The sequence below is a fragment of the Panthera pardus genome, unplaced genomic scaffold (assembly GCF_024362965.1).
Source record: "Panthera pardus isolate Hobbes unplaced genomic scaffold, ASM2436296v1 HiC_scaffold_2, whole genome shotgun sequence".
Taxonomy (NCBI): Eukaryota; Metazoa; Chordata; class Mammalia; order Carnivora; family Felidae; genus Panthera; species Panthera pardus.
Window position 1 is genome coordinate 133714745 of NW_026526765.1, and position 21634 is coordinate 133736378.

At 40.3% G+C, this 21634-nt stretch overlaps 1 protein-coding gene and 1 long non-coding RNA gene across 3 annotated transcripts in view; one reads left to right on the plus strand and one right to left on the minus strand.

Moving 5' to 3' along the window:
- The window catches only part of LOC109250929 (uncharacterized), a 268707-nt gene extending 260755 nt beyond the window's left edge, over positions 1–7952 (plus strand). The window contains exons 7-9 of the long non-coding RNA XR_008423902.1: positions 4192–4361; positions 4457–4633; positions 5342–7952. This is a non-coding gene — a long non-coding RNA (uncharacterized LOC109250929). The remainder of the gene's footprint in view (positions 1–4191; positions 4362–4456; positions 4634–5341) is intronic.
- PRRC1 (proline rich coiled-coil 1) overlaps positions 822–21634 on the minus strand; it is a 34065-nt gene continuing 13252 nt past the window's right edge. For both annotated transcript variants that reach the window (XM_019422120.2, XM_019422122.2), the window contains exons 6-9: positions 19654–19817; positions 13482–13585; positions 7367–7469; positions 822–1163 (exon numbers count right to left, since the gene is read on the minus strand). In XM_019422120.2, the coding sequence (XP_019277665.2) occupies positions 954–1163; positions 7367–7469; positions 13482–13585; positions 19654–19817 (581 nt within the window). In that variant the 3' untranslated portion in view covers positions 822–953. The remainder of the gene's footprint in view (positions 1164–7366; positions 7470–13481; positions 13586–19653; positions 19818–21634) is intronic.

Consider the following 21634-nt stretch of genomic DNA (forward strand, 5'->3'; position numbering starts at 1 on the left):
CAATTCCTCTGAACAATTTCTCTACAACGGCTGAGAAAACACGAGTGGAAAGAGAAATAATGGCCAACATCAGAGTTTACTTGGAAATACTGAACAGTATTATATGAAAATAACCCAAATGTTTCTGATGTAAAATACACTTGAATCATGTGCCGCTTAGTTGTCCCACAGCCACAGCAAAGAACACCCATCACGCCAACGTTTGAGAGTATAAATCTGTGAAATGCCAAAACTTACTTCGAAAAAAATCTTTTTTTCCTTTTTTAGACTATGTATGTGTGTACATGATAACACCGACAAAACCATCAATTTCATTATTTTGGCCCATGTAAAAAATATGCACAGAAATGCAAACCATCTCCCTGCAAGGTGTCTGAGGGTCAACTATGAGCACATGGCTCAGTGTCTGACCGATCACCTGCACACACAAGAAGCATCAAAAACTAAGAAGGAAGAGATTAATCTTGAAACAGAAGAAACAATGACACGTTCTTTAATGAGTTAGGTCTTCTTAACGAAAAAAATCAAGTACATATCCTTAAGTTAAATGTAGTAGGCACATGAATTTGCACCTTATAAATTTGGTATATCAAAGTATCTTATAAAAATATTTATAGATTTTCTTTTTTAAGAACTGTGGTACACGAAATGACGCGATCAAAGAAAGGATCTGTTTCTTTTCATCTACTGGAATGACCCCGTGCCTTTCTAAAAAAGAACAACCGCAGCGCACAAACTATCAAGACGGCTGCGTTCACTGAAGCTGTCCACTTAGGGGAGGTACAAGGTCTAAATACCACCAGGCCCCAAGCCTTTCTAAAAAAGAACAACCGCAGGGCACAAACTATCAAGACGGCTGCGTTCACTGAAGCTGTCCACTTAGGGGAGGTACAAGGTCTAAATACCACCAGGCCCCAAGCGAAGGAGTCTCTGTGCCCGGGGCGAGCGTTCCCTCACACGGTCCTGGGGGGCAGGCGCTGTCTATACATGCCGGCAAGGGCTTTGGCCGCACTGTAGATCATCTGTCGCCGAGACATGCCAGTGAACGTCCTGTGCCAGTCAGTCCGGGTGACATTTACTAAGCTCTTTTCCAGAACTTCACCCACCGTCACCAAAAGGCCTGACCACCTCAGATGGTAGTCTTGGGGAGTGAGACTTTGAGCCTATGGAAAAAGGAAATTTGTCAGATTTATAATACATTTTAAAAACGATTGGACCTAGCTCTGACATTCCAAAGTCTCTGAGATTACTTTTACTACAGATGAGGACAAACCCGGAGAAGCTATGGGAGCAGCTACAGGAAGTGACCAGGCTACAGAAGAACCTAGAACAATGCTGCACACACCTCCTGTGTTGACTGTCCACAGTAAGCTCATTCTCTTGCTCACATGTCATGCCAGCCTTAATCGAACGACTCCAACAGAGCTCAGTGTCCAAGGGTTGAGGTCTCAGTGCCGGTCAGTGTGTTGTTCCAGGTTAACAAGCTGAGTGGTGAGAGAGCGCACCTTCCCGTCCTTTTCCACAGTCCCTCGCTCATCAGTGTGCTCTTCGGAACCTTTCCACCATGTCAAATTTTCATTTACACGTTTCACTTATAAAGTGTCTAGTCTGGGGCATGTCTGAGGTTCTAACATTTTATCGGCAGGTCTGATTTTTGCTTTGTCAGTACACACATACCCTTCTCATCCCGATTTGCTAACAAGTTATCCCTGTGGTTATTTGTAGCAAATACGTGTCAGTTCTGTGGAAATACTTTTTTCTTCTTCAATAGGTTTTGAACTGTGTGAGTTGATGAGCTATTGCTTGAACCATCAGGCCGTTTCTGGCATAAACCTATCGTGGCTAGGCTAGAATATGGGTGATACCGGGACTTACAATAAAAAATATACTTACACGTGACCACTGAACAATGCAGGGGTCAGGGACAGTGACCACCTGGTATAGTTGAAAAACCCACATATAACTTGTGATTCCCCAAAAACTTCACTACTAAATAGCCTACTGTTGAGCAGAAGCCTTTGTAATAACAGCCAATTAAGACCCACTTTGTACCTTATGTATATACCATATGCTTACAATAAGGTAAGCTACAGAAAAAAATGTTAAGAAAATCATAGAGAAAATAAGTACTGTACTGTAGAAAGTCTGCGTGTAAGTGGACCTGTGCAGTTCAAACCCATGGTGTTCACGGGTCAACTGTGCTTGGTCATCCCATCCCCTCCCAACTCAGGGGAGGGAGGGAGGCTGCAAGGTGACCATGTAACCACGGGCCAGATGTACCAATCATGCCTATCGAATGAACTCCATAAAAACCCAGAAGGATGGGGCTGGGAGAGCTTCCAGACTGGCGAACATGTGGAGATCAAGGGAGAGGGGCGGGCTGGGAGAGGGGCGGGCTGGGAGAGGGCATGGAAGCGCTGCACCCTCTCCCAGTACCTTGTCCTCTGCCTCTCATCCATCTGGCTGTTTCTGACTTGTATCCTTTCGTAACAGGCAAGCCATCTAGTGAGTCACCAGGCTTCCTGAGAAGGAAGGTGTTATGAGAACCAACGTGCGGCAGTGGGGCCAGAAGCAGAGGTGATAACCTGGACTTGGCCCTGGTGTGTGAGGTTGGGGAGGGGCTGTCTTGTAGGACAGAGTCCTTACCCTATAGGATCTGACACTATCTCCAGGAAGATGGTGTCGGAATAGAGCTGCAATGTATGATACCAGCTGGTATCCTAGAATTGCTGGGTGGTGTGGAAAAACCCCTCCCACACACTAGAAATGGGTAGGAGACCTAGATAGTAGGTGTCAGAAGGGGTAGCTGGCTTGCACAGCCGTGGCTCATGGAAACACATAGCTTGCCAAGAACAAAGATGAAAAATGAGGGAGGAAGACCGTCTGGTTGCGGGGCGGCCACCACTTGCATGGAACAGCATCTGGGATGTACTCGGTTACTAAAAGGTCAAGTTACCAGTGAAAATTAGAGATGGGTCCAACTCCTGGGAAGCTGATTTCTTGGAAACCCAAAGAAATGCAAACTATTAACAAAAAGGCACAATAGTCCCTTGGTGGTTGTTGTCTACCACAGCTACACTCTAAAAGAAAATGGTGAGTCCAGCCTTGATGCTGGGCCCAGCTTGACTTGTCTGACTTCGCTTATGCCACTAGCCTCAAGGCCACCCTCTCCAAGGTACAAGTTATGCACGGACAACACAAAGAACCTCTCAGAACTCTGGTCACTAAGAAGGTGGTCAACGGAGAGGGAAGACCTATCCCTTGTCCCTCTTGCTGGAAACACAAAGACCTGTGTACACAAGCAGAGACAATGGCCAAGAGTGGAGAAGAGAGGTTTCAAGTCCCTCGAGCTGCACTACCAGGCCTACTGGTGAAGCCGTGATGAGAGCTACAATTAGAAAGTGAAAATGGAAGGGTTGATTGGGTTATGGAAGCTGAATCGTTTCAGCAAGTTTTATGTGAAGGTGTCTCCTTGACTTGGATTTTATGTGCAAATGGTGATCATGTCTGTTTGGGGAATAGGTGCCCTGCCTATTATTGTAAAACCATATCCTGTCGATGAGCTCCAAATAGAGTCTAGCGTTAGGGGGATGAAAGTACAGATCGAAGTACCAATGTGTAAGGAAACTGTTAGGTTTGAACAGGCTTTATGTGAAGTGTTTTTTTTGGTTTTTTTTTTATCTGATTGCATTTTGGGCATGGACACTGTAATCACTGTGGAAAGCTTCCCCAGCGTAGTGAAGGGCTGTCAATTCACCCTTCAAGTATCATTTATTGGCCATGCTATACAGTAACCAGTAGGACTGGCTGAGCCCACACTGTGTGAGGCAGAAGCTGTGAGCTGGCAGTGACAAACTCTCTATGCCACAGTCCGATGTGGAGCTTAGACTGAGGCTTATGGCAGAAATCTGAGTGCCATCCAGCGACATTTCCTGGGACTCCAGAGTAGCATGTTTCCATCTGAGGGGCATTTACTACCTTGCTACCAGACTATTAGTTAAAGCTACCCCGTTCACTGAAGGACATAAAATGATTGTGAAATGTAAAATACGCATAACGTCTAGGATGATATCGCAGAATCCCTTAATAGGACGGCAGTGCCCAGAAAAGTTCCTAATATGGAAATGGTTTACATACAGGATCATGATGCCTAGGGAGACAGTCATGACCAGGGCCCCTCTTTTCCTCTAGGACTCACTTTGGAGCCATGGGAAAAGCTCTGAGAACCAACTGCCATGTAGACCGTGCCCTATGAACAACTCTCAACTGAAGAGCAAAGAGCTAGCTGCTTGGTCCGTGGATGGCAGTTCCACAGGTGAGGGGACAGTCTATCTGGAAGGTCATCACTTGGACAGAAGAAGGTAAAAATGAATCAGCTCCATGGGCTAAAATGCACACTATTTTCTCAGCATGATTGGGGGTTTTACCAGTGTTTTTTTTTTTTTTCCTGTTTCAGTTTTTACTGACTCAGGGCAGTGGCCAATGGTCTGACCATATGGTCGGGCAAGAAGGCACACTGGATATGTTACCTATTAAAAGGTTGCCCATGTGGGGCACAGCCCTGTGGAAATGAATCTGAGGGGTGCAATGAAGCAGGACAGGATCCCATCAGAACTTCTTCCAGGTTTGGAAGGTGAGTGGAATGGACAAACATCTAAAGATACCCCTGCTTTAGATGGCTACCTGGGTCTACAAAATGAGTGGATAAATACAGAGGTAGGCTGAATCTAGACAGAGTCCTCTTGCATTCTCTGAGACAAAAAAATGCCAATATGAACTGTCTCCCAACCAGAGACAGAAAGCATGCAAATGGTTATGCAGCACGTTCCCTGCTGGGAAGACCATAAACACAGACGACAAAGGAGACTGACGGTGACAGCTCTGGGGGCTACAGATGGGCCGTGGCAGGAACAGACGTTGACTTTGGATGGAGCTTTCCTTACTAAGGGGTAGGTGCAGATGTTCAGACACCCTAACAGAACCTGAATAGAAGATACTGTACCAATTTGGATGGCTGAGCGTTTCTCCAGAGCAAGGAACACACCTGACAGCCCGTGTCCAGCAATGGACACGATGGACAGAGATATCCTCCTTTGAGAACGAGTTTGGTCCAGAACAGAAATGGGCAACAGAAACACAGGTTGTCTGAAAAGCTGCAGGTGTAGGCATTTAGGTGCCGGCTCACATGAGTGTGGCACTGAGCGTGAGTAGGATGAAAAGATGAAAAGCTCTCTTTTCCTGTGGACGTGGGGCAGGGGGCAGACGAGGATGATGGTCTCACGCTGCAATTCTGGCCAAGGGAGGGTGACCCTGGTATAGTGACTTGTTCTTTCTTCCTTAGATCACTTCAACTTTTCATTCCCCTGTTCAATGTTGCAAACACAGACGTGGAAACAGGGATGACGCCTAAGCAAGAAACTCTAGGTATGGTTTCAAACGTGACGTTACAAAGTTCCTAAGGGCCTACGGGGCAGGATGTGCCCGCACTCTCTGTGGCAAAACGGGGTGACAGGGAGTGTGGCTACACGTACCAGTGGTGGAGACAGCCCACCATAGGGAGGCATCATTTTGTTGCACCTCGCTTTACCGCGCTTTGCTGGTACTGCACTTTTTACAAATGGAAGGTGTGTGGCAACAGTAAGCAAGTGTATTGGTGCCACTTTTCCAACAGCTTTTGTCACTCTGTCTCCTAAATACGTAATTCTCACCAGGTTTCCAACTTTTTCATTATTTGTTAGTGATCTGTGATCGATAATTACAACTTGCTCGATGCCCAAATGAATTTTTTTAGCAGTCATGTATTTTTTAATTGAGGTATAAACGTCATGTTGTTTTTTTAAATATAATGCTAATTTGGGATAGAGGCAAATAAGACCGGAAGCAGTGGGAGGAATAATTCCAGAAAAAAAATCGCTAAGTAGAGAATTAAACTTGCCAGTTTTACGAGAGCTGAGAGAATAAATACTATTTTATCAACATGGGGAAAAATAAATAAATATAATGCTATTGTACGTTTAACAATATAGTGTAAACATAACCATCGTCCGCACTGAGAAACCAAGAAACACATTTCAGATGCGTTACTGTGACACCAGCTTTATCTCAGGTCTGGAAGCAAACCTGCAAGATCTCTGTACCTGTGTAACCTCACCTTGTCTGAATACAAGTGGACTGAGTGGGGATGTACTTGCTAGACTACTACGGCAGCCTCCAAAGCATGCCAGCAGACGCTAGGGAAAAAGTTTGAGTATGAAAAGGAAAAGAGGGTAAATAGTAGCTATGGGTAAAGGAACGAATTAATGGGTTATACAATGAGGGAAACCAAACATTATGCTAACACCTCAAAAGGCCAGGGCAAGAGCTAACGCTGGCTCTGAGCTCCATTATACTGCAGGCCTGGAAGGGTAAGGCCACCACACCCTGTTTAGGAAGCCAACAGAAGACTGCAAACCTGAGTGGCCTCTCCCTGTGGACATTTTGACAGGATGTGATGACAGATAGTTAATTATTACTGAATGGGATTCTAGTAATGTGCAAGTTGTCTTAAACCTTCGTGGTGGTTTTGCTATAAGGAATTTGTGTTTGAAGATCAGGCGGTGGACATGTAATACTGTGGTTTATAGTAAGAAATACATATTGGATCTTGGACCCCAGTTTTTGGCACAGTGCTCCTACCATCCTTGTAATTTCTTAAGGACTGAGAACCACAAAGATATCTTTTGTTAATCAGGTTGAAAGCCCGAACCTATGGGCTTGGTAACATGCCTCCATAACATACTCGCCATAAAAACCCCCAAGGATGGGGTTGGGAGAGCCTCTGAGTCAACATGACAAATCTGGAAAAGTGGAGGGTCCAGCCAGCATGGAACCTCTGTCCCCCTGCCCCATGCAGTTCTTCCATCTAGTCATTCTGGAGTTAGATCCTTTTATAATAAATCCATAATGGGGAAAAAGTGGGTTTCCTGAGTTCCAGGAACTTGTTAGAAAAGATGAACTAAAAAGGAAGATCAAGACAAAAGATAGGAATAATTAAGGGAACCAAAATGGTATCCACTAACGAAAAGTGAATATAAAACCAGAACTGGTAAATCGTTTTTCTGTTGTCAGTAGCACAGCACAATCATAAAAACAAAAGAGGAAAATAATGATTAAGGTTGTCAAGTATTATCTTTTCAAAGACAGCTGGAAAACAAGGAAGGTACTCAACCTGAAAGAAATTGGAAAGCAAAAAGAAAAAGCTGAAAGGGGAAAGAATTAAGAAGCAAAATCAAAAACGTATATCCAGTGAAAAATCTAACAAAAGCTTTTATTGTTAAAACAGTATTTCAAGTTTCTGTGGAGTATAATGAAAAAGGAGAAAACCAACCTGTTGTACAAATTCCAAAGGCACTGGCGTGGCCTGGGTAAATGTTTCAAGGTGAATGCCATGGGCAGGATCTTCAACTATCAAACAGCCAATGTCAAACCACCTACAACGGGATGGATGAGGATTAAGTTGTTGATGTGCCATAAAAAAAAAAAAGTTACAGTGAATAGAAAAAACTAACCCAAAAACTATTATCGTTCAAACAGGAAATGTTTTTCTAATCAATTTTCAAGAAAACAATCCATAAGAATAATATATAAAATTACCTATTAGCTTAATTCCAAGAGGAGGGAGGACACTTGGTAAAATATGAGAAATTTTACATTACCATCTCCATTGTTAATACGTGGCTGATTTGCAAAGTTAATAGCAAATTAAGCTCATTCAGAGGAAATAAATCTCATTTTTGATAATCAGTCTTTAAAAACACTTCAAGAAAACTTTCTTCTATTTAAAGTTACTCATAAATTATAAAAATACATTTTATAATTGCCTTAAGTCATCTGTAACACTACCAGCATTTTAGATAACTAGAATTATGCAACCACCAGATGCCATGAAATCATAAGCCTGAATAACAAGAGGATATATAGAGCAAAAAAAGTTCACTATTTTTAAAAATATGTAGATCTAATAAAGTGTGATGGAAGAGAAAATGAATTAGGTAACTTCTATTTACATATTTAAAGAAACAGCAAAGTAAAATATAGAATAAGTTTTGCTGAGGATTAAAATGATCAGACATTACATTCTTAGTATTCATATCCTAAAATCTGGTTTCAAAATAACCACATTAAATCACACTATTTATTTGGCATACTCATCAGTAACTTGTGTATAACTGTAGTGACTGTTAGGCAAGCACTTGCTGAAAATGAGACTCACTGAAGGTAAAAGTCCCTTGGCGATGCTGGTGAAGACGCATTAGAAGAACTACAAGGTCCTCTTTGTTATGTAAAATTCCATCAGGCTCTTGAGCATGTCCACAGGGATGTGGCTAAAACTGCAACCAAGATCATGCCCTTGGAAACCTCCTGCATTTCTTTCAAGAGTGCTATTGGCCAGGGAAACTTTGGGTCCTCCTCCTCTCCCAAATACTATCCTTCAAGAACTCCAAGGGCACTCCCCACCCCACATTCACGGACAATCACTGAGGATCCCTCTCCAGGTAGCTGCTAAAATAACCAATCTCATGTGGCTGCCATTTTGACTAAAAAAGAACTTAAGAATTGTGATTCCAAGATACTTGAATACCTTTTACCAGAAAAAATCTCAAAACAGAATGTGGGAACCACCACTCTATTTTACAAAGACCACCTACCACCACCAGTCAATTCACACACAAAAAAGACATTTTAATACATTTAACACAAAACCTAAGATTTCTGAACTTGACAGGTTAACCTCTGAATAAGGACAGTCCATGCTTACACAGGCTTTTGTCCAGGTATGGTACAGACCATGTTAGTTTTCCTCCCATAACATGAACTGATATAAAATTCATCAGAGAAGTATGTCTGTACTGGCTCTACTCTTGGTTATTAGGCGTCAACACATTTTTTCGACTGACTGGCTCTTCCTGGATGGGTATCTTCTTAATTGTAACCGTGTTTTTGACTTTATCTTCCCGGCATTTATTTCCTACAGGACCAGGACCACAGCAGAGAGAAAGCAGGAACTGTCAAGTGGTTTGATCCTAGGTTTGCTATCTGCTCTGTATGTTCTCCCTCTCGGCTCGTCTGCACTTTCCTATCACAGCCTTTCGGTCCCCTCCTCTTTAATCCACACTAGAAACCAACAGATTTCCTAATACTACAGTATCCCCTTGAACAACGTGGACATTTGGGTGGCCATGACCCCCTAGCGCAGTCAAAAATCTAACTTCTGACTTTCCAAACACCTATAAAAGCCTACTATTGACCAAAAGCCTTACCAATAACAGTCTATTAAAACATGTTTTGCATGTTTTATAGGTATCATCTACCATATTCTTGCAATAAAGTGAGCTAGAAAAAAGTAAGAAAATCGTTAAGAAGAGGGGCACCGGGGTGGCTCAGTTACGTGTCTGACTTCGGCTCAGGTCATGACATCACAGTGCACAAGTCTGAGCCTCATACAGGGCTCTGTGCTGTCAGCACAAGCCTCCTATTCCAATCCTTTGTCTCCCTCTCTATGCCCCTCCCCTGCTTGTGCTCTCTCTCTCAAAACTAAACACTTAAAAAATCATTAGGAAGAAAAAAAGGCATTTATAGTACTGCATTCTATCAGAGAAAAGCTGTGTAAGTGGATCTGTGCAGTTCCAATCTATGCTTTTCACGAGTCAACTGTTTTTCTATCCCTAATCTTCCTAAATGCCACTGTATTGGTTAAAAGGTAATTGGTAGGAAAAATGCCACAGCTAGCTACAGTGGGGCAGTTTATGGCAGACCATTGCTCCCAATGAAAAGGTGGATGAGGTATGTAAGTCCTATATGTAACCAAATTAAAGAGCTGTAAAAGCCAGGAGGGCAAAATGGAGTAACGCTCTGGATGGGGAAAAGCTTTCAGAGTGAGGTGAAGACTTTCACTTGGACCTAAGTACCACCTAACCTTAATTCAGCAACTCGACTAGAAGTGAAGAAAGCTCATTCATTAAGTCCACAGCATCTCCCAAGCAGTGGGGAAATTGTTAGACTTTTCCCTGGGGTGGGAGGTGCTCAGGACCTGTGACAATGCAGACAAGCTGGCATGCCACCTCAGTGAGCCCTGGCCCCTAGGACACACACATCAGCTCAAGCCATCTTGTGAAGGTGATGCCAGCATGGTATGCCCTGGGACCTCCCAAGACTCCAAACACACATCTACACAAAGCCACGCCTTCAAGACTGAGAAAGGTAGGTGTTTTTGCCTAAATCACAAACTCCTATGCTTCAAACAAGAAAAAACTTAGAGCTACACAATCTAACGGATAAAGAGTTCAAAGTAATGGTCACAAAAATGCTCACTGGACTGGAGTGCGTAAACTCAAAACATAAAAAAGAACTAATCGGAGTTAAATACAATAACTGAAATGTCAGACTAGAAAGAAGAACAGATCTGTGATCTGGAAGAGAGGGTATCATAAAGCAAAGAGGCTGAAAAGCAGAAAGAAAAAAAATGAAGATACATAAAAGTGATCTCTGGAATAATATTAAACATACTAACACTCGCAGGGTAGGGGTCCCAGAAGAGAGAGAAAGGAGCAAAACCTTCCCTGACCTGGGGAAAGAAAGAAATACCCAGGTCAAAGAATCACAGCCCAAAGTAAGATGAACCCAAGGAGGTCCATATAAAAAACATAAATAAAATGTCAAAAAATAAGACAGAAAATCCTGAAGACATCAAGAGGTAAACAACCAGTTATATACAAGGGAAACCTCATAAAGCTCTCAGATTTCTCCACACAAACTTTGCAGAAAAGAAGGAAGTGGCATTATAATCACAGTGGAGGAAAAAAAAAAGCCTACAGTCATGACTATTCTACCTGGCAAGGGTAATAGTCACCACTAAAACAGATAAGTAGTTCATTACCACTAACCCAGGCATGTAAGAAATGTCAGAGACTTTTCTAAGAAGCAAAGGCCACGGAGATAACACTATAAAGGAAAAAAAATTACGGGTCAAAGCAAACACACAGCAAAGGGAGTAGATCAATCCCTTATACAACTACTGCAAAGGTTAAAAGGCAAAAGTAGTAAAACCATATTTACATTAACGAAGGGATTCACGGTAAGATGTAAAATACGACATACAGAAAGGGTGGAGGGATGAGTAAAAATGGAGTTTTTGATTGGTGTAAGTTAAGAGACCGTTAACAGACTGCTATATAGGTAAGGTGTTATATAGAAACCTTATGGTAACTACACACCCAAAACCTCTAATAGATAAAAAAATAAGGCTACGTATAACACAAGAGAAAGTCATCGGTCATAATGAAAGAACACAACTACAAAACAACAAAATGTCTAAATGCTCCAATCAAAAGACATAGGGTGACTACATAAAAAAACAAGATGCATTTATATGTGGCCTAAAGGAGACTCATGTCATACCTAAAGACACATACAGACTTTTAAGTCTATATGTCTTTTTTAAATAAAAAAATATTCCACACAAATGGACATGAAAGAAACCAAAAAAAAACTGGGGGAACAATACTTAGACCAGACAGACTTTAAAACAGACGGTAATGAGAGACAAAGAAGGGCATTACAAAATAATAAAGGGATCAATCCAACAAGAGATTATAACAATGGCAAATATAGATGAACCCAATAATGGAAGATATATAAGGCAAAATTAGCAGATACAAAGAAGAAATTGACAGTAAAACAGTAACAGTAAAGAACTTTCCCACCCCATTTGTATCAATGGATAGATCACCCAGACAGAAGATGAGTAAGGAAATGGTGGCTTTCAACAACACATCACACCAGATGGGCTTTATCCGATCTATATAGAACATTCCTTCCAAAACCAGATGAAAACATACTCTTTCCAAGAGCACATGGAATGTTCTCTAGGATCACTTAACAACCAAGAAGGTGAAAGATCTCTACTCTGAAAACTGTAACACAGCCAAAAAAAACCTGAAAACTCAAAATATATAGAAAGATATTCCATGCTCCTGGACTGGAAGAATTACAATTGTTAAAATGTTCATACCATCCAAGCAATCTAAGATTCAATGCAATCTCTATCAAAATTCCCATGACATTTTTCACAGAAAGAGAACAAGACCCTGGATAGACAAAGCAATCCTGAGAAAGAAGCAGCATCACACTCCCCGATTTCAAACTGTATTTCAAACAATATATATTACCAAGCTATACTCATCAAAACAGTATGGTATTGGCATAAAAACAGACACACATCAATGCAACAAAATAGCTGACAAATAAACCTACACACATGGTCAATTAAAATTAATTTACGACAAAAGACCCAAGAATATACAATGGGGAAAGGAGAGTCTATAGGATAAATGGTCCTGGGGAAACTAGACTACTGACACCATACACAAAAACTCAAATGGATTTAAGACTCGAACTTAAAACCGAAAGCCATAAAACTCCTAGAAAACAAGAGGGAGTAAAGTGCTTGCTATCAGTCTTGGTGGTGATTTTTTAGATTGGACACCAAAAGCAATGGCAACAAAACCAAAAATGATTCAGTGGGACTATATCAAACTAAAAAGGTTCTACAGAGCAAAGGAAACCATCAACGAAATGAAAAGGCAACCTACTGAATGGGAAAAATCATTTACAAATCCTTTATCTCGGAAGGTATTAACATACAAATATATTAAAAAATTCAAGAGCACAAAAACCAAATGATTAAAAAATGGGCAGAGGCTCTAAATAGTTTTCCAAAGACATACAGATGGCCAACACGTACACGAAAAGGTGCTCAAAACCACAATGAGATCTCACCTTACATGTATCGGTATGTCTATTACCACAAGTCAAAAAAATAACAAGTGTTGGCAGAGATGTGGAGAAAAATCCCTTGATGAGAATGTAAACTGGTACAGCAGTATGAAAACAATATAGAGGTTCCTCAAAAAATTAAAGCATATGATCTATCAATTCCCCTTCTGAGTATTTATCTGACGGAAATGAAAACTAACTTGAAGAGATATATGCACCCCTCACCAATGTTCACTGCAACAGCATTTACAATTACCAAAACACGGAAGCAACCTAAGCACGTCAGTGGAAGAATGAAGAAATTGTGGTATATACACACAAACACACACACTATTCAGCCATGAACAAAGAAGGAGAGTCTAAAAGGAAATAAGTCAGAGAAAACAAATATTGCATGATCTCACTTATATGGAATAAAAAACAAAAAAACTCACAAAGAATAGACTGACGGTTAGCGGGGGAGGGGGGGGGGGGCGGTTAAAATGGGTGAAGGAGGTTAACAGGTATCAACTTTCAGACATGAAATAAGTCGGGATAAAATATATAGCACAGTGAGTATAGTTAATACTGTACTGTGTATCTGAAAAATGCTGAGAGTAGATTGCGAAACGTTCTCATTACAAGAAAAAAAATTTTTTAATTATGTTAAAAGAAAAAAAGCCTCTTACTTGTCAGGTAGCAATTCTGCGATGAAGTTTTCTACTGACACAGCAATCTGTTTTTCATGGATCACTCCAGTTCGACGCAAACTATCTATCCGTTCCTGGGCGCCCTGAATGACAACGGCACAGGTTAGAAGCCATTTCAAGTTACTCAGTATTCTATATACTAATTCATGGTTACATAAGTAATATATACATCTACACCAAACACACCTATATACCCACTGCATATATCCAAAGAATACAGAAGTATAAACAGTACAAGAGTCCAATCATGTTCTCCTCCATATTAACGTTTACAGAGCACTTTCCATATACACTATTACTTTGGTTGTTACTATAAAATGGATTATTTTTACATTAATGTTCTAATTGGTACTAGTTGTACTAATATGAAACTGTGTGCTACTTCTTAATGTTGATCTGTCAAGAGGATATCTTACTGATAAATCTTTTTTTAGTCCTAGTAGTTTTTATTCAATTTGCTCTTGAGTTATCTAGGTAGGCAATCGTATCAACAGTAAATGTTTTTTCCTCTTTCTTCTTATTTCCTTTACATATAGCCTTAAAATAAGCACCAAAATGACGGCTGATGTATTTTTAACTTCAAATGGATATACTGCACCAAGATTTATTCAGGAAAATACCATTTATGCAACAAAACTGAGGGGCTGACAACGCTACATAACTCAATATCATCAATACATATCTTACGATACAAAACTACAAGTTAACAATAAGACTGCTGTTTACCTACTTTCATCTGAATTACTTCATAAACAGTGATAAGGGAAGTGACAGGAAATGTCTAAAAAGTTAGACAAATGTGTTCTAATTTTTAATAAAACTTGCCATGGAGAATACATTAACCTATTTTTACTATGGGTAACAGAGCTAAGTAGTGATTAAGAAAAAGTGGTCAATTCTTATCAAATGAAAATTTAAAAGCAAGAGCACTTCTGGAGACAACTGATTTTAGAGACAACAGAAATAAAGAAACTGATAACTACAAGAAAATGGATAAATCAATTTAAGACGTTAGCTTATAAAGATGGATGAAAGAATGTATGAACAAAACTGTAATAGTATCAAGACTGTATTTTTGCTTACTCTTATCTCTCCAGTACCTCACATAGTGTCGAACTACATGAAAAAATAAAGGAAGAAATAAAGGGTTTCTTAAAAATTTTTATCACTCATGTTAATCTTAATAGTGTAAATTTTCTAGTAACAGTGAATGAGGAGGCACCTATTGGATTTGAAAGAAAATCTAAGAGATGTTATCCTGGAAAATGTAACTTTGCCCCAATTATTCCCTCCAAGAGGAAGTTAGTTATGGTTAAATTCCGATTATGAATAAGTTTAAATAAATGTTATTTTACTGTTAACTCAGTAAAAACTATTAGGAGATTCAGCCCTCTTTGAAGAAGGTATCTCAGCTATGCACAACAAAATATTCCTAGATTTAATGCTTTCACAAAATAAACTTGTTCATTTTTTACTATCCTACCAAATAGGGGTTTATATTTCACAAGGAACACAAAGAGAGGGTTATATCTGCCTCTCTTCTCCCCTGACGTTAAGTATGGCATCTTCTGGAGTCACAAATAAAGACACTTTAAGCAGAGCCCCCATCCATGTTTTAAGAACACATTTTAACTTCATTTTCAGAAGTGTAAGGAATCAAGAATTAGGTACTTTTGAGGCCACAATGAAGCAATGATCTCAAATGGAAGCAATCCACAAAAAGGCCACCAGAGCTTACTGTGTACTCTTAAGAGCTTATACTAAGCAATGTGGTTTAATCAAAATTCCATACTTCTAAAATGCATGTGGATTTTTATCTGTATCTGTTGAATAGAAGTTATAAAACAGTGGTCATAACTATCATTGGCCTTTCCATACAATTAATGGTTGGCATACATGCTTCAGAAGCTTCCTAATTTTATTTAAAAAAAAAAAAATTTTTTTTAACGTTTTATTTTTGAGACAGAGAGAGAGCATGAACAAGGGAGGGTCAGAGATAGAGGGAGACACAGAATCGGAAGCAGGCTCCAGGCTCTGAGCCATCAGCCCAGAGCCCGACGCGGGGCTCGAACTCACGGACCGCGAGATCGTGACCTGAGCTGAAGTCGGCCGCTTAACCGACTGAGCCACCCAGGCGCCCCAAAAGCTTCCTAATTTTAGTTACGGCAGGTTTATTTCCTGAAACACTCTCGTGTGCTTAAAGGAAAAGCTGGGTTTAGTTGAGAAAAGTCATTTAATTAAAATCTGATGGAGAGTAAAAAATCTGTGTTGAAATTTTAAATTCTAGGATTCTACATTACTTTTCTTCTCATTAGCTCCCTCTACTGTTTGTGGGGAAAAAACAGTTGATAAATTTATGAAGGATTTTCCTATGTATCAGTTTCTGTGAATTTTGATTTTAAGCTGCTTATTAAATATTATGGAAAAGAAATCTGTATGTCTGAAGGGAAAAAACCAATAATAAAAATGAATCTGTCAAACACACAGAAAAATCACAACACACTGAGCTATTAATATTATCTATTAATATTATCTAAAAGATGAAGCTTTTCTTGCAGAAAAAAATTTCCATAAGCCTTTCAAAAACAGCACCTAATGATTTTAAGTATCTTCTTTTGAGACAGAGGGAGCACGAACAGGGGAGGGGCAGAGAGAGAATCCCACGCAGCTCTGTACTGTTAGCACAGAGTCCGATGCAGGGCTTGAACTCACATGAGAGAACCATGAAATCGTGACCTGAGCCAAAAACAAAAGTTGGCTGCTTAACTGATGAAACCACCCAGGCACCCCAATTTTAAACCTCTTCTGTGTAATAATATTTGACATAACAAAATATTTCAGACCCATGTTTTAAAAACCATGAGATTTTGAGTTATAGTCCAAATATCACATGGTGATTTATCTTCAAAAATTATTAATGACCTATCGAGCTGACAACTGTTGTCAGTCCTTTTTCAGCACTGATGAGAACAAACAAGATTTTACTTCATCATTATGTCATTTGTATTCCCAACACTGAACACAGTAATTTGAACTGTGCCTTCAAATGACACTCCAGAGCATTTTATGTTCTGGGGCAATGTACTATATGAACATTTAGTGGGGAGGAGGTAGGTCTCATTTCCCAAAGGGCAAGAACAGAGGCTCTCAAAGGCTGAAGCTGAATTCCTTAAAGCTCTTGGGCTCTCCTGAGACCCTGCAAAATGTTTGTGTCTCCACAGAGGTACTTCTAGACTAGTCTTAAGACCACTGTGTGGCTGTGGAGGTACAATCAAGGGATAGTGATGGGTGGGGGGCAGCTAGAGTGCTCGTATGAGCTTAAAAAAATCTCTAAGCTTCTCATGAAACCGATAGGACGTTAAACCAAAACTGAAAGCAGATCCCACAATGAAAATGTCTTGTGTATCAGACTGCTTACTTGAGAAAATTAATAATTTTAAAAACATACCCTAGAATTTTTAGTTCTGATGTTTGCAGTTCAGACATCTTGATAAAACTGTTAGATACTCACTTTGAAAAGCACCAAGCACTTCACATCTCTGAACCAAACCAAAATTCCTACTCCTGAGGAACTTAATTCTTGTGGGGACACATTCCGAAACACGAATACAAAACAAAATGACACAGTGTATCAGAAGGTGCTGAGAACCACAGAAATAAAATGCAAAATGCAGGGCAAAACAAGGCAGTCAGGACAGGCCTTGCCGTGCAGGCAAGATGTGCGTGAAGACTTAAAGGTTTAAAGAGCCTGCCAAGCACATATTGGAGGGAAGAACATCCCAGACAGAGGAAAGACCTAGTGAAAAGGCCCTACAAAGACAAGCAGGCCAGGCAAGTATGAAGAGCAGCAAGGAAGCCACTGTGACTGGCATGAGTGAGTGAGGGGATGACCAGGAGTTGTAGCACCGAGAGAAGAAACAAAAGGCCACGTCAGCCAAACTGTGAGGGGCCGTGGAAGCCACTTAAGGAACGTGGGCTTACGATGAGTGAAATATAAAGTGTTGAAAAAGAGAGTGATATGCTCTGATGTATGATATGAAAGGATTATCTGGCCACTCTGCTGAGAATGACCTAGAGGGCTACAAGGTCATTACCCTGTCAGGGTAACCATAACAGCTGGATGGCCTACTCAGAGAGGATGGCAAGATTCCAGCAAGGCACTGCAGTGGCGATAGAGACGCGAGAAGTCAAATGCTGGCTGGACACACCATGAAGGCAGGACGAACAAGATTTCTTCATAAACTGAACATGGGGAAAGAGAGAAGGGTGACTCCAACATTTCTCACTGGGGAAGATGGAAGGATAGCGCTGCCATCAATCAACAGAGATGGAGAAGGCTAGGGGCAGACTGGGAGGAAAGAAAAGCAGGTGGATGTTTGAGGCACTCAAGTTAAGATGTTGAGAAGGCAACTTTTACATAAATCTAGTTTACATGAGAGGTCTGTGCTAGAGACAGAAATCTGAAACTGTCAGCACACAGATGGCATTTAAAGCCATAGGACTCCATGAGCTCACCAAAGGAGGGAATGTAGATAAAGACAAAATCATCAGAGGGAACCAACAAAGGAAGCACAGGGGAATGAACAAATAGTGAGGCGGGGGAAAAACATGTGGAACCCCAGAAGTGAAAAAAACATTAAAGCCTAAGTGTCTCAAAAGCTACAGACGGGTAAAACCAGATGGAGACCACTGGTGACCTGGACAGCATTCTCTGTGGGGTCAGGCTGATAGCCTGGCTGGGCTGAGTTTCAGAGACTATGAAGGCAAAAATTAGAGATACAGGATTAGCAACTCTTTGGAGAAGTTTTGCTGCAAAAAGAAGCACAAAATAATAAAAAATTAAGGTGATAGATGATGAGTTAAATGAGGTAAAAAATTTTGTTAAAATTTCTTTGGTTTATTTAAGGTGAGAAAAATATTTGCATGCTAATGACCTGTTCAGTATTCATTTGCTCTTGCACGTCTATATGCTGGTGGTAAAAAATGTATGAGAGAAAGGAAAGGATTCTTGGAATTTTAATGTTTGAGCGAGAGACAGACAGAGCATGAGTAGGGGAGGGGCAGAGAGAGAGAGAGGGAGACAGATTCCGAAGCAGGTTCCAGGCTCCGAGCTGTCAGCACAGAGCCCGACGTGGAGCTCGAACCCACAAATCATGAGATCATGACCTGAGCCGAAGTCGGACGCTCAACCGGCTGAGCCACCCAGGCGCCCCCGGATTCTTGGAACTTGAATCCTCGCTAGCTTAAGAAAACCAGCTCTAGTTCACTGGGAACTGGACAGGTTTTACACAGACATAGGACAAGGTTTTGAACTGTAACAGGCCAGAAGACAAACTATAAAATTTAAATGGTGGTGTGAGTATGCAGTGGTGTGAAATTTCTCTTTAAAACAAGTCAATTCTATCATCTGCCCCTGCTACAAACTTGATCACAAGATCCTCTTCCTTCAGTATGGAAAAAATAAGACCGCGTCTTCCTTTTGATATTAGTGCTAATAAGATTTTAAAAGTTTCTATACACTGAGGAGACCCTGAAAAACTCTGGTTATACACAGGTATTGTACCTATAAGGTAGGTGCCAGGCAGTCAGATCTTTAAGACAAAGGAATTAAAAGGATGGAGAAGAGGAAGAATCAAGGCAAGGAAGCTAAGAAAAGCTTTCCAGATGACTGCTAAGTCCCTTCACCAAGTACAAGGCAAAAGGGACATCTGTAGGGTCAATCGAGATAGCACCTGCCTACTGGCACCCCATTAATAGTCGGGAAACTTTCAAATATATTAGACTTCCCCAAACCATGAAGAAATACATAAGTATAAAGTATTATTTACAGTGAAGTAATAAAAAGCTTAAAGAATTCAAGAGATACTATAATTTCAGTATAAAATGATAAATTACATGCTAACACTGGGTTAAGATCTCTCAGCACTAACTATTCTTTGTGTTCTCCACGTGTTTCCTCCCGTCCCATCATCGAAACCTACCCTTTCTTTAAAGTAAAACTACACAACGGTTGTCTAATTAAAAACCAAGATGATCAATATTTCAGAATGTAAAAAGCCATTAGCTCCATAAAGACCAAAGGATTACTATCAGAATTCTGAAAAAATTAGCTTCCAGTTTCTATATACTGAAAAAGTTTTCTATTACTCACTTTTAACCCAGCTGCATACCCGACCGGCTGTGGGGCAATATTGGACTGTCCAGCTTCCCCTATCACCACAGCTAAGCCAAAGACCTCCTGGAAGGCATCTCGGACGGCGGCAACTTTCACTTCTTTATTCGAGGTCACTACGATATCCAGTTCACCTCCAGATTCTACCAAGAAAAAAATTTCAACTCCAGATTAATGAAATTGTCCTAATCATTGTCATATGGTAACATTACATAATTATTACTAAGCTCACAAAATAATGCAAGACACAGATTATAAACTTCTTTATAGGCTGAGGAAGCAAACTAAGACTGATAAGACCTTGCCAACAGTAACATAACAATTTTGCAATGATGTCAGGATGCAAACCTAGGTCTCTCACACTCCGAAATCCTCTTTCACTACACCATCTGCTCTATCAGACACACTTTCACCCTCTAATCTAACAGCATCTTATTCCAAGTGCTTGGACGAAAACTACCAACTTTTCCTGACTTTTAAAAATGAGCATTTAATGCATTACCTGAGACAGTCTAATCTGCAGGCGGGAGATACTGCATACCTTCTCAATGTTCTGAACATCTCATCTGCCACAAATAGAGCACAACAGTTGTTTTCCTATGAAATGCTGTTCCAGGGTATATTAGTAGATCCCCTTAAAACAGCCATTTTGTGATCAAACAAGCTTGAGAGATGCTCTACACATTTCTCTCCTAGAAATCCACAGGGAGGGGCGCCTGGGTGGCTCCGTCGGTTGAGCGACCGACTTCGGCTCAGGTCATGATCTCACGGTTTGTGAGTTCAAGCCCCGAGTCGGCCTCTGTGCTGCCAGTTCAGTGCCTGAAGCCTGCTTCTGATGCTGTGTCTCCCTCTCTCTTTGACCCTCCCCCACTCATGCTCTGTGTCTCTCTGCCTCAGAAATAAACATTAAAAAAAAATTTTTTTTTAAAAGAAATCCACAGGGAACATTAAGAGTCTCAGAAAACCAACAGTTAAAATTCATGGCTTTAACCCAGTACTTTCCATACTTTCCATCTGTTCATGGACTACTTATTTAGCATCTAATGACAGCTCCTACAAAGTCTTCCACAGATGTCAATTTGGGAAATAATGTTTTACCAGCTATGAAAAAAGTTTAATTTTCTATTATGTTGCTCTATTAATTTCACAAGATTTCATTTTCTGGTAAGTTTACACTTTGTATAAAACACATTGCCATTTTTAAGGCTGCAAATCACAATGGTTTTCCTGCTTTAACAAAGACACACACCTGTTATGCATAAACTTGTGATACCATGAGGATGCTGGAGTTCCAAGTCCTTCAACTAACTGAGCGATCACAGAAATTAAATACGTGGCTTGTGGAACCCAAGTTACACATTTAGGGTATGTTACAGAAAATGAAAATGAAGGCTGTTATTGACAATAAGGAATGTGTCAGAGTTGTAAAAAAGTTCTGCACTCAACAAGGGCTGCCATGAAACGTACTTTTTATCTAGAAAATAGTTTACATGGTGAGTCAACCTTTTTATCCTACGTCTCCATCATTAGAAGAAGAAAACAGCATATGCCATAAATAAATGGGTTATCTAGCTATAAACTGTACATCTATTATTTCCTAATATGCAAGCATATAAGGAAATGGAAGTACCAACGCATATAAAACTTGAAATCTAAAAAGGCAAAGAGCAATATGAAATAAAAATTCTGAAACATTTTTAATATATCACTTCTAAAAAGGGTATACCATTTACACAGGGTAATTTGATAAATATACCTAATTATTTTTTTAAAACCTTAATCTAACATTTTGTGACATACTGAGTTCAAAGACCTATTTCTAAGCACTGCATACTTTGCCACCTGGCGTTAATGGCTATCACGAACCAAATACAAAGATCAAGAAAGCGGTTTGTATTGTAAAATATTTTGCCCCAGAGACAATGTTATGGTATGCCCTAATAAACATCTTGTGGAACAG